This window comes from Rosa chinensis, chromosome 7 (assembly GCF_002994745.2).
Source record: "Rosa chinensis cultivar Old Blush chromosome 7, RchiOBHm-V2, whole genome shotgun sequence".
Taxonomy (NCBI): domain Eukaryota; kingdom Viridiplantae; phylum Streptophyta; class Magnoliopsida; order Rosales; family Rosaceae; genus Rosa; species Rosa chinensis.
The window spans coordinates 68549491-68562604 of record NC_037094.1 but is presented as its reverse complement, the minus strand read 5'-3'; the positions used below and the strand labels follow the sequence as shown (position 1 = coordinate 68562604).

At 37.3% G+C, this 13114-nt stretch overlaps 1 protein-coding gene across 1 annotated transcript; it reads right to left on the bottom strand.

The window, feature by feature from the left end:
• Nucleotides 1-6063: 6063 nt before the first annotated feature.
• Nucleotides 6064-10333, bottom strand: LOC112175757 (thylakoid lumenal 29 kDa protein, chloroplastic). Its single transcript, XM_040511576.1, is given in 9 exon segments — nucleotides 6064-6470; nucleotides 6780-6914; nucleotides 7213-7350; nucleotides 8438-8544; nucleotides 8780-8910; nucleotides 9462-9502; nucleotides 9631-9696; nucleotides 9807-9840; nucleotides 10272-10333. Coding segments are annotated over 9 exon segments (825 nt in total). The 3' UTR covers nucleotides 6064-6359.
• Between the last annotated feature and the right edge of the window lie 2781 nt (nucleotides 10334-13114).

Sequence of the window (13114 nt, the reverse complement as noted above, 5' to 3'; positions counted from 1 at the left end):
CTTACTACATCGAAAGGCCAAATGATGTTTTGGTTGGTTTTGCTGATGCTGGGTACCTCTCTGACCCACATAAAGGTCGTTCCCAAACTGGTTATGTATTTACCATTGGGAACATGGCGATATCTTGGCGATCAACTAAGCAAACCCTTGTGGCTACCTCCTCGAACCACTCAGACATCATTGCTCTATATGAGGCAGTTCGTGAGTGTGTATGGTTAAGAGCTATCATTACACATATTCGAGGGACTAGTGGTTTGAGTTCTTCCACTGAAGAGCCTACTGGCATTGATGATGATAATGCAGCTTGCATCGAACAGATGAAACTAGAATATATCAAGGGGATAATACAAAACACATATCGCCAAAGTTGTTCTACAATAGCAACAACAGGCTCTCCTCAAGATTCAAGTGAATCAAATAAGGTCTGAGGAGAATGTGGCAGATTTGTTCACCAAATCATTACCCAAGGCCACATTTGAGAAACATGTGAAAAACATAGGAATGTGAAGTCTTTCCAAGCTTCCTTGATTGATGCAAGTATTAGGGGGAGGTGTAGACATTAGGGGGAGTCTAACACACACGTGTCATCCTCAAATGTAGAAGATGCGTTGTGCTCTTTTCCTTCGACCAAGGTTTATTTTTTGTCCCACAGGGTTTTTGTTGTTACTTGGCAAGGTTTTTAGTGAGGCAACAACTCATGCACCATTTCGTCTTTGACTTGGCACAAGGGGGAGTGTTAAAGGAAAAACACATTATGTGTCTTCGTCAAAGCGACTGACGGAGAGGGAATCAAGGAATCAATGATTACCATCAATCAGCGCAATTACGGATCAATCAGCATTTAGTATCATTAATGTAATCAATATTTCCGTTGTAATTCTATCCCTATATAAAGGGACTATGAAATGAAATGAGTGGACCAATTTCAATTGTCATTTTACGTTTACAAAAAACACAATTTATATTATTATTTATATTTTTAAGAGAAATTTTATATACACATATCTAATTACTTACTTAATACACATTCCTAATATTCATATTTCAAATCAAATTTAATTGGCAAATAAAATGACTAAAAGAGACATCTATATTAGAAAGATAGAATTAGGTTGTCTCTTCTCTATATCTTTGCATTTGTTCTTCCCAACATTAACTTTACAACACTTGATAAGATGTTCATAATCCATCTGCTATATTTGTATATGCCTAAAAAAAAAAGATCAAGATGAAATGATTATTCAATTCATTAAGATGCTCTCATGAATTAGAGAAGCTAAATAATTTATAACATGAAATCATTATTCAATTCCTAAATTATTATGCACCTCTTGGTTGCGATTGTCTTGTTCTTCATCGTGGTTTTTTATGTCAGATTAGGGATGGTTCTTCAGTGCAGCTTTGGAAGGGTAGTTGGATCCCATCAGTCCCTTCCTTTAAATAAAACCCATAAACCTTTTAACCAAATTCCTAATGCATCTAAATTAAAGAGTTGATCTGGTCACATGTTGCTACATTAGACCTTCGTCATGGTGTATAACGCGACATTGATCTTTGACACGAGGTCAATCAACTATGGTGCTATCTTGATCGTTGATTTGCTAAACTGATTGATAATGGATGTTGGTTTATGAGAATTGAGGGTAGTTTGGATATTTTTAGGTTGTATTGGTGATTACATTTTGTTTAGCCATCATTACTCATGGATGGTTGTTCTTAAGGATTGAAATATTTGTCATATTTGCGATATATTCTCCAATATCTCCCTTTTTGAAAAACCGATATATCATAGAGAGAAAATATTTTATCTTCTGCGAAATTTTCCTGATATCGTCAAATATTCTCAATATATAAGATATTTAGGATATATCTAGATAAAATGAAGAAGTATCTATAAAATTTGATGGAAAAAAAAAAACAAAAATACCTTGAAGTGAAACCTTTGAAGCAGATTTGGGTAAGGCGAAATCGTCTCAAGGCGAATCTGCTTGAGGAGAAATTCTCTCAAGAAGGATCTAGGTGAGAAGTAATTCCATAATTGCAAATCTGTGTAAGGAAAGATCTCCTCAAGGCAAATATGGGTGAGGAGAAATCTCCTCAAAGTGAATCTGGGTGAGAAGTATTCCCTTTGAGGGAAATCCTAGTACGGAGTGGAATCTAAGTGAGGAGAAATTTCCCATGACAAATCTGGGTGAGGAGAATTCATGATGGAGCAATATCAGCACAAAAAAAAAAAACAAACAAACAAACTTGATGGAGCCACGTTTGAAAAAGTAACTCACTCACTTCATCTTTCTCAATTATATGAAGATTACAGACGAGGAGAACACACTATTGAGTTATGATCTACACAAAAGTGTAAAAAATAAAGTGCAATTATATGAATCATTTGGTACTGTGTAGTATGTGACTCTGTTTAGTTTGTATTAGAACAGTTGGTCAGGATGCTCAATAGAAGATTGTTTATGGGAGGAGGATTAGAGGTGCAACTGATGACCAAAGTACCCCATCTGATATTTCTTCAGTTGCCTTAGGTTTTGACTCTATCAGTTTAGGCACAGAGCGCAATGGGACCTTAAATGAATCTCATGAAGGCAACAATTAATTTGACTATAACGCTTATTAATATAATCAATACGGAAAAATAGATCTCGAAACGTATCAATATCAAAAGAAAAAAAAACTCAAGCCGAGATTCTCTCTTGAATCCTAGTCTCTCTCTACAAACCTAGCACCCCAGGCAGCAGTCTTGTCTTCTCTCAACGATCTCTACTCCTCAATGGCTTCCATCAACGCTGTGACTACTAGCTTTGCTGCCTCTCTAGCACTTGCTGACGGGGGAAACGACCCTGATTTGGGGAAGCTTGGAGGAGGTCCAGTTCGTAGGTCTTCTCAGTCCTTTCTCCTTGGAAAGCCGCTCACTCACAAACCTGTTGATCCCGCTGCTTTCAAATCCCACTTCCTTCGGACATGGATGGTGGAAAAGGAATTCAGGATTCAAGAACGCGTAGATAACCGCTTCCTGTTTTCATTTGGTTCTGTCCGGGATCGAAACAAGGTTCTTAAGGGTGGGATGTGGTGTTATGATCAGGCTCTGGTCTGCCTGGAAGAATATGATGGTGTTCTCTCCATTGTGGACATCCCTATGAAACACATCAGAATTTGGGTTAGGGTTTCTGGTGTCCCTCCTCTCTATGAGGAACCGGAAAACCTCATACTTATTGGAAATTTTCTCGAGGGCTATTTGGATTACGACAAGAAGGAGTTCCGTAAAGATAGCATCCGTATCCTGTTCTCTCATGATGTTTCTAAACCCTTTCTGTTGGAGCTTCGAGTTTTCTTGGCTCCAAGTGTTGAGCCGATATTGCAATTCTAGTTAGAACATCTCAAAGGTCGCTGCCCTCAGTGTGGACTGGTTACGCATGCTGGAGAGAAGTGTGAGGAACACAATGCTGTTATTTCGACCCCTAGGGTTTTGAATTTTGGTGGTAGTCCTGTCACCTCCGGCGGAGTTTTCTCTTTCTCAGCCCAGAATAGTCGAGATCTGCCTATGCCCTCGTCTACCCTACTGAAAAAGAAGACGAAACTAGTTATTCGGCAAATGGAAAGATCATCTTCTGAATCTGCTGCTCAGGAGGATACTGTGGCTAACACGGTAGAGTTGGTACATATGAACTGCAATGCTGGGTTGCAGGATCAAGCCATTGCGTTGGTTTCGATGGTAGCGTCTGAACCTGGGTCAGATGACCTAACTGTTACTACTGGGACTCTTGTGGAGAAGCAAGTTTTGACCTACAAGAAGCGAGGGCGCCAGGAGCTTGTGTTCCCTCACCGAAGAAGTTCAAGACTATATTGGGGGGTAAGATACTCACTTTGCATGTTGATGCCCTTGGATTAGTTGCAGCTGAGGATGATGTTGCTCTTGTGAAGCTGAAGAAGAAGATTGGTAGGCCGCTTGGAAATAAGAACAAGGGCCCTAGGTCCCAAAAGAAGGTGGGGATAACTCCTCTACGCCTCACCTACCCATCTGCTACTACTATTCAGAAAGCTGGCCCTAGATAAGGGCAAAGGAAAACTCTAAGTTTTTTCCTCTCTTTGTGTCTAGTATTTGAGGTAGAGTCTGGTGCTATGTAGGTTAGCTTCTCTCATCGAACACCAATTGAGGTCTCTAGGTGGTTAGGGTTGCTATGGCAAGAACTTAGATAGTTTTGGAGTTTGTTTCATTTGGCTAGGCACTATGAACTGTGCGTATTTTGTTTGTTAATGAGGGTCACCTGTCATATGTTTGGCGGCTTGTGCCAACTAATTCTTTTGGTGTGAGACAGCGTATGATGTACGTGCCTTCTGGCCATGGATAAGTAATGAAGTTATCTATTTCTCAAAAAAAAAAAATACGGAAAAATAGATGATCAGTCATCCAGTTGGATTTATCTTTATTATCCATTTTCAGGGAAAACAGTTAGTAGCTTCAAAGAAATTTATAACTATCATGTTCATCACTACAATTTGTACTATATGGGTCATATGTCTTGGTCTATTTATTGTACCTTCGTAGACCAGCGAGCGACTTTTCAACCACCTAGAGTATCTTTTTGGATGTACATGAAGTTGACATTCCTATTTATTTATATGTAAATCCAATAAATTGACTCTTTTAAAATATATATATATATATATATATATATTTCAGAATATCCCCTGATATAATCTTTGGTTGTTCCAAGTTTTTTTTTTTTTTGAAGTGTTGCAATCGCCTGTTTTGTATGGGTGCAGTTTCCCCACAGGTGCTTCCATTTCTAATAGTAAACATGGGCCGGGAATATTTGACAAGAAAACCCAGCCTTCGTATAAAACTCTGATGCAAGGTGTGATGTTCCGCTTTGGTTTTGCCACGACTGAGCCAATGTGAGACCAATGTGATATGGATCCTACTTCAGTTTCAATATAAATTGTATTCTACGTAATTTTGTTTGGGTCTTACTAAATGTACCCAGCAAATGCCTAAGTAAATCCAGCAAAAATTTAATTTCTTATTTTACCCTTAGTTAATTAAATGAAAAAAAAAAAATCTCTCGGTACATCCAACTTCTCCCAATTTATTATGGATATTTACCAGCGGCACCTCCCCACCGTGCATATATGATTTTACTCCCCCTACAGTCTTGCATATATGATTGTGCTGTTGCTTATTGGAATTTACACCCTGCACTCTTGCTTATTGAAATCCTCATATATCTTCGGATTTGGATACACGAATATTAATTATCATTTTGATACCAATTGATAGATATAAATGCCAGTTATCACAAAGAGTTCTGCTTGCCTGAATTTGTTCAATTAGTATGGAGACTAAGAACTCCGTATATCAAATCTACACCAATTGATGAAGCTAATCCTCTTCCTTTTATGCTTTTAATATATTGCAAATAGATTTATGGGAGAATTCCACAAATAGTCACTCAACTATGACTCATTCAATACTTTGGTCACTGAAGTTTCAAATATATCACTTTGGTCACTCAACTATTACATTGTCAATCACTTAAGTCACCCAAAAAGTATTTTTTATTATTTTTTTAATGAAAAAAAATTAACAAAGTGACTTAAGTGATTGACAATGTAATAGTTGAGTGACCAAAGTAATATATTTGAAACTTCAGTGACCAAAGTGTCGAATGAATCTTAGTTGAGTGACCATTTGTGAAATTTTTCCTAGATTTATATACTATGTGTACAAGAGGTCTTGCAAACATATTGATTCCTGTGTTAATGAATCTGGGACTCTAGGTAGCTTTCAAATCGGGTGTGTGAGAGAAGATGAGTGTTGACAATGAAATACAAATATTTATAAAATGGGGGTAAAATTGGAAATAGTAAATTAAAAATTTTAGGACTGAGTACACTTAGAAATTTGCTGAGTTCAAATAGTTCAACCCTTTTGTTTTTAGGACTTGGCTGTTAACCTTAGTTGTTGTGTGGCAACAGTGGCATCATTCTCTGGTTAAAAGATCATGCATAATATGAAGGGAAACTACAAAAGGAAGACAGCATATGTCTCAGTCATTTATCTCTTTGGGATCTCTTGCTCAAGAAAAGGTACACAACAATGTGGGATACAAGTAATTACCAAAAAGATGATTCATCTAGCATTACTCATTATATAGTGTTTTGAATTTCTATCGCGTACACGCACGCACCATCCTGTACACGAAAATATTTATTTGTTAATTTTCATAACTTTTCATTCATAACTTTTCAGCTAGCTATGAAGTTTGAGCCAAAGTCTCCTATTAATTTACTGCAAGAATGAATGATGACTAGCTAGAGCTGAAACTGCTCTAACAAGCATCGGAGACTCTTCACAATTTGAGTTTGCTGAAATCAACTTTTTTTACTGGATAGGTATACGCCTCGTAATTGATTTGTTGGCCCAAACCACTCAACTTTGTGAGAGTAGTTATCAGATCAACCTGAAAGAGAATCAATTTCCACCCAACAATGAGAACTGAGATGCTAACAAGAGAATGCAGATATCTAGTCCTAATTCCTAGTACATTTTCAGAAGTTCAAGAATTTTCAGATTTGGAAAAAAGAGATTTATTTAACATGCTGTCAATTGATATGATGCAATACATATACAATCGATTTAGATAGTCTAACATGTTATGTTGCAGACTTGGTTATCATTGAATAGCTAAGTCAGAATGGTTGAATTTACAACAATACTGCGTCACTTCATTTTACTTGCCTGTGGGAGAAAAAATTATTATGGAGCTAACCTCATAATCTGTTTCTGACACTGTTTCTCTGCTGCGCTGATACTTCTGAACCCACGGCAAAACTTCTGGATCAGTGGCTAATAAAGTTTCTGTGGCTATCAGATCAGGACCCAAAAAACCAGACATAACAGCTAGCTGGGATAACAATAATGTCCGAATCAGTGATCAATAAACGGGAATTTTCCAACTAACAACTAGAATAATTATGGCATTGATTTATGGAGCATCCCAGAAATAAATCTTAGGTTAAGCATAGCTCCTTTGCACCATTATATCAATTCGTACAATAACCAACATTTTCCTTCATCTAAAATTTCACAAAATTCACAATGGACAGGTTTCTTTGGACTGGATATCTGTTTCATTTTTCTGTTCATGGTTGAACATGCTGAAAAACTAAAATGCATGTGCAGCTACATGATTAACAAAGAACCTGGCAGGGGCCAAAGCCAACGGCAGAAAACTTGTCTTTCATTTCTTGAACACTTGCTTTGTCCCACTGGGGAACCCTTCCCTCTGGATCTGGCTCTTGGGTATCTGTCCTTCCAAAATTCCTCTCAAATAAGCCCCACTGTTGCCACAACAATGGTTGTAATTATATGCCTTAACCCATAATTTTTATAGTAAGAAAAAGAATAGCTACTTATATGCAGAAGCATCTGTGGAGCTTAGGAAACAACTATGCCACATCAAGCAACTTCACCATGCCATGTGGTAAGGCACTGAAGCTAATCATTTCAACAGTTGCATATTTGATACAAGTGTACAACCACGCACTTTCAATATCATTACCAGTTCTTTTGTAAATATTAATCCATTACGAATCAATATTCATAAACAGTTGTGAAATCAACCCTATAAGACTTGAGAGTTCCAAATCAATCCTATGAGAAATAATTGTCTTATCCATTAGAGGCTAGTTCCATCGACCAAATCAGTAACTGAAAACAAGAACATGGCTTACTGATAAAAAAAGCATGACAATGTTCCATTTTAGAATTTGATTCTGGAAAAATAAAATAATAGACATCCTATGCCTATGAGATTATCTACTTACAGAAACATACGCCATCACAAATGAAAATACTTAAAAGATCTTCAAGTGCCAAGAGCCCAAGATGAGACACCAAAGACCGGAGCTTCACTATCTTGGACTCTATACACAGATTGGTCAAAACAAGACATGATGAGCAGTTATAATGGTTACGTAAACTTTCACTAATAAACCAAACCTATCACTAGTGATAAATGTTTTTAGATAAATTAGGGAATGAAAAGACCTAGGTTAAATATACTCCACCAAGAGTATAACCATCATGGGGTGAAAGGGAAACCATTTCCAGGGGTAGAAAATGCAAATTTTTGGGTTCACACACCACAAAACGAGTTGCGTAAACATCCACTTGACGAGTTATATACAGAGCATTGGAATGTAAATCTGAGAGTTATCTCTCACCAAACGTAGACATGTGAGAATCATTCTTAACGCAGTTTCAACAAACCAAGAGTAGACCAAGAATTTACTTTAAGAATTAAGTAGATATAACAACCAAAATTTACTTCCACCATGTGAAGCACCAAGTATAATTATAAATAAATGGTAACAATCTAATGATACTTGTAATATCAGTATGGAACAACAAATTTTGAGAACAAACTTGACCATTTGAACCATATGCAGTGTATAACAAACTGCCCTTCTCAATGTTCCCTCCACATTTGCGAATTGCAGAAGCTAGAAAGGTTTGCTTAATGGCACTTTGTGCTGCATAGAATGAAGGAAACTAAATTAAGGGTACCAGCCTCCTTACCCCCACCCATCCAACCACATGCACAGGCCCCCCAATCTGTTCATCTTCCATGCATAAACCTATGCTAGATAGTTTAACAACCTATAATGTATCTACCTTGATACCAATTTAACAAACATGCAGTCCCAGCTATGTCAGTGTCATGTTAATGATGCATGCTTCAAAGTTTGTGATATTTAAAATGTAAACCTGCATATTGGATCAGATCAGAATAGAAAATGGGCCCCCCTTTGGAATTCGAATCAATTTCCTTCTTTGCTTCCTATACTAAATTCAAAGCACCAACAAGTCCCTTGTTTTCAGGTCTGCTAATCTCTGAGCTTCATGCAAGAAATTGAGGGTAGCTTTTGTACAAGGATTAAAACCAAATTGCACAGAAAGAAATAAAACAGCCAGAAACTGAAGCTAATATGCAATGATTTAGTGCAGCTATGCAGGTTTGCATTTTCAACCCTTTTCCTTTCAGTTGGCACCCCTAACAAGCTCTAAACACAAATAGACAGCCAGACGACGAACTAAAGGAACAACGGACAGATAAGGGAAACTGGGAGAGGATGAGCTACACAACATGAATGACGGACTCTTGTACCTGGTAGATGGAGAAACTAGTAAATGGGTTCTCTAAGCAAATCATTTTATAAACATACCAAAAGGTCATTAGGTTCTTTCAAAAGACAACACATTTTGATTCCTCTTTCATGTTCATGTATCAGAGTTCTCTTCACTTTTAATTTTCTTAAACGAAATATTAATCCAAAAAAAAAAAAAAAAGTGGAATTGTAGTCCAGAGGCCAGTTTGGATAAAAGGTTACTCATCTTACAATTTAATGCCAAAACGTATTTTACACAATATATTATATATAACAGTTACCTGAATCGGATAGATCCATTTGGGCCCCCAGATTTCGAAGCCTGAAAAACACGATGAGAAAGTAAGTATCTTCTTTCCTCCCTGTGTATTTGTGTAATCACTATATATAACCAGACAAGGAAATACTATGATGTTCACAGCAATCACAGGGCAAAGTTTTTTGTCTGACCTTATCATAAGTCATAATATCATTCAATGCCAAAGTGAGCAAGGATGGGATAACATCTGGACTTTCCTGAAATGGAAAGAAGATAGATCAGATAGAGGGGACCATATACAGACCATGGATGATGAATCATCTAAATTGTGAATGGGATCTAAGATACAGGATACCATTACTATAACCTTTAAGCCTTGTATAAGGTATCTTTGATACTTGCTGTTTAGTAAGGAATATGAATCTGGATCAGCCGCAGATTGTAGATGGTTCTAGTCTAGCATTGAGAATAAACCATTCTAGAAACTTGCATTGAAAGTCAGAACGCTGCCTTCGTTGAATCAAATCAGCAGCCTCAGCCATTTCAACAAATGTTCCTGAGCTTCTTACAAATTCCTAAGATGATATCACAACTGCAGAAACTCATCATCAATTCACTCTAATATATGGAATTCTACATCTTCTATGCTATCAAATTCAAAAATCATTTTAACTCTTCTCGCCGGAACAGTTCAAATTAATCACAATATTTCTCCTGAATTCATAATGCAGAAGACTGAATCATACTCAACACGGATAATAATGAGGAAAAAATATGCTCTCACCAAGCCGACAGTGGCACCAAAACATGTAAGAATGCTCCTCCGCTTAACCTGTCCTCATTATCAGCATCAGCTTCAATTTTACTGCAACTAACTGTAACCTGAAATTCCATATTCAGGAAGCTACGATCACTATCTATGTAAACAATGTCAAACAATTTGATTCACACGAAAAACCATAGACAAACGAAAGCTATTCTGTCAATTAACAGCAACCTCTTTCTCAAAAGGCACATAGAAACACATACCATATATCTAATTTCTAATAACCCAAACATAGGTGAAGAAAACTTACACCAAGAGTAGGATATCTTAGGGCAGAGGTAATGGAAGAAATCAAAGTACAGTACAGTAACCCCCAATGAATCATTTTATCAAATCCTTGAAAATCAAAAACAGGCCAACTTCGCAAAGCACAGAAGCGATGCCTTGGTCATAGATGGAAGGCGCTGTCTCCGTCAATTCAATCCCTGACATGACACTCTTGTGTTTTCCTCTTCGACACTGATATACGAACCCAGCTATACCTAAGCTCAGGATACACATATGCATCCACATCCCTATGCCTATCATAACACTAGCTTGTAGAGTTACATTAATAAATTGGAAAGAATGATGGGTCACCACCCTGCATTGCAATATCTGAGACCATTACTCAGTTGCTTGCATCGGCAATTCCTTCTTACACAAACAATCTGGTAAAGGGTTAACATATATAGAAGGGTTCTTCTGAACGGAACCTTTCTGTGCCCCTGGTTCCTGAAATGGGACCTTTTCTCTTCCGCGGGTTGCCCTGCTTGTGCATAACCAACCAACATCACCAACAAAGTCAAATTTTTGAAAAGTGGGGACACCCATCATGTAATAGATTTGACAACAGGAAGTTCTTGTTGCTGAATGTCCTTAAAAGTACACAATAACGAGAAACATGGGCTAAAGTGATGCTGGTCGAATTTCAGAGGTTTTGGTGAGAGATTACATACCGTCTCCTGTGCAATTCAATAACTCGATTTGATAAACTTTTGCCTTCTTTGAGGGTTCCCTGCTCGAGTCTGTCAATCAGACGAACAACGGCTTTTCTGATGAAACCAGAGAAGCAGAAGAACAGATTCAGTTTTTGTACAGGACATCATTTCTCAAAACGTATTTCAAGTGTTTATATTCCTTGACACATTAATTTTAAATTGTTTTTAAATTAGTTAATATTTTTAGTTGATTTAAAATTACTTTTAGGTCTCAGAAATACAAATCTCAAATAGACCTTTAGATGAGTTGGACTAGGCAACACACTTATCTAGCATTCTAGCATGCCAATACTTCCTTCACCCTTCGAATTGCCTATTTAGGCAATGCTGGGTATAACTGTATAAGGAAGTTTTGTTCTAAGCCAATCTCTACAAGTAGACAGATAACCCCAGTAGACTAGCAGAGACAGACTATGTGAAGCTTTTGTGTGTATAAGCCTCATTTGAGCGATAATTTTGAACTCTTAACCATCTGAATATCTCACCAAGTGGTAAGTGAAGCTTTTGCAATTGTTCATGGCATGCTGCATATCTGTTTTGATACGGCCATATGGGGGGTTTGTTGTCATGAAGTTGAAAGTGACGCTAAGAGAGGGATTGAAAGGTTTGGCAAGTCAGGATCAGCTGACCTCAATCAGGAAGGGTGATTTTAGATGAAATCAGGGAGTTCACAAAACTTGATGGGAGTCTTGGAGTTCACAAAATTAGTAATGCGGTCTTCAGTTGGTCAGTGAGCTATCTCTTTGGTCAGAATTATCACTGATTGATTAGTAAGATAATTGGTTGAAAATGATGATTAGGCGGTTGCGGAATCATCACAATGTGCTGGTCGGGTTTGTAAGTTAGTAGGTACTGTTGCCGGTTAGTTGTTGAGATAGCCAGTTATGTAGCCAAATCGACAATTAGTTGGTCGGGGGGATTGCCAGTTAATTGATCGGCAAGGTTGTTGTCCAGTTGACAATAGTCAGTTGGTTGAGTAGGCCTACGCCCGGGCATTTTGGCTTGAAAATCTGAAAACCCAGCCCAGCCTGAAATGACCCGGACGTTCGATTCGGTCTTTGAAATGCATAAAAAAGAGTACCGATAAGTTTTAAACTTCGAAGTTCGAACCAGTCCTAGGCTCTGAACATTTAAGCTCGTCAGCCTGATAGTCACACACATTGGTTCTCCTATATATTGTGACATGTGGCAACTCATTCCTTAAATATTCTTTTGGTCTGAAATCCTTTCTTTTACTTTTTTTCTTTTGGTTCTCTTATAGGTTGTGACATGTGGCAACTCACTGCTTTTTTTCTTTTTTTTTCTTTTGTCTTTTGGTCCGATTCCATTCTTTTTCTTTTTTCTTTTTATAAGAGTCTGATTCATTTCTTCTAAGACTTGGTTTCTTTTTTGTAACTGAAAAAAAAAAAAATTTAAAAAAATATTTCTTTTTTTTTACATATTAACAGATTAGAAATTGATGTGATTTTTCAAATTTCGTGATTCTTTTGAATAGTGAGAATGTAGATTTACGTCCTTTAAGAACTGTTCTTCTTAACTATAAGAGGCTGATGAGTCAATTTGATATTCTGCTCCTCAAGCATATACATAGAGAGGGTAATGTGGTTGCAGATATCCTTGCCAAACAGAGTCTGCAGCATGCTTCTGGGATTTGTACATTTCATAGTCTTCCTAGTCTAGTTATGGAAGTTTGCTTCCTGATATTCTAGGTGTCTCTAGACCTGGGCAAGTCTGTAAAAGCCATCGTGGCTAGTTTGTTTGTTCTTTGGGCTTTTTGCTTCCACTGTACCAAAAAAAAGAGGAAAGAAAAATACTTGGTTTCTTTTTTATAAGAGTTTGATTCCTTTCTTCCTTTAAGTCGTTTTTTTT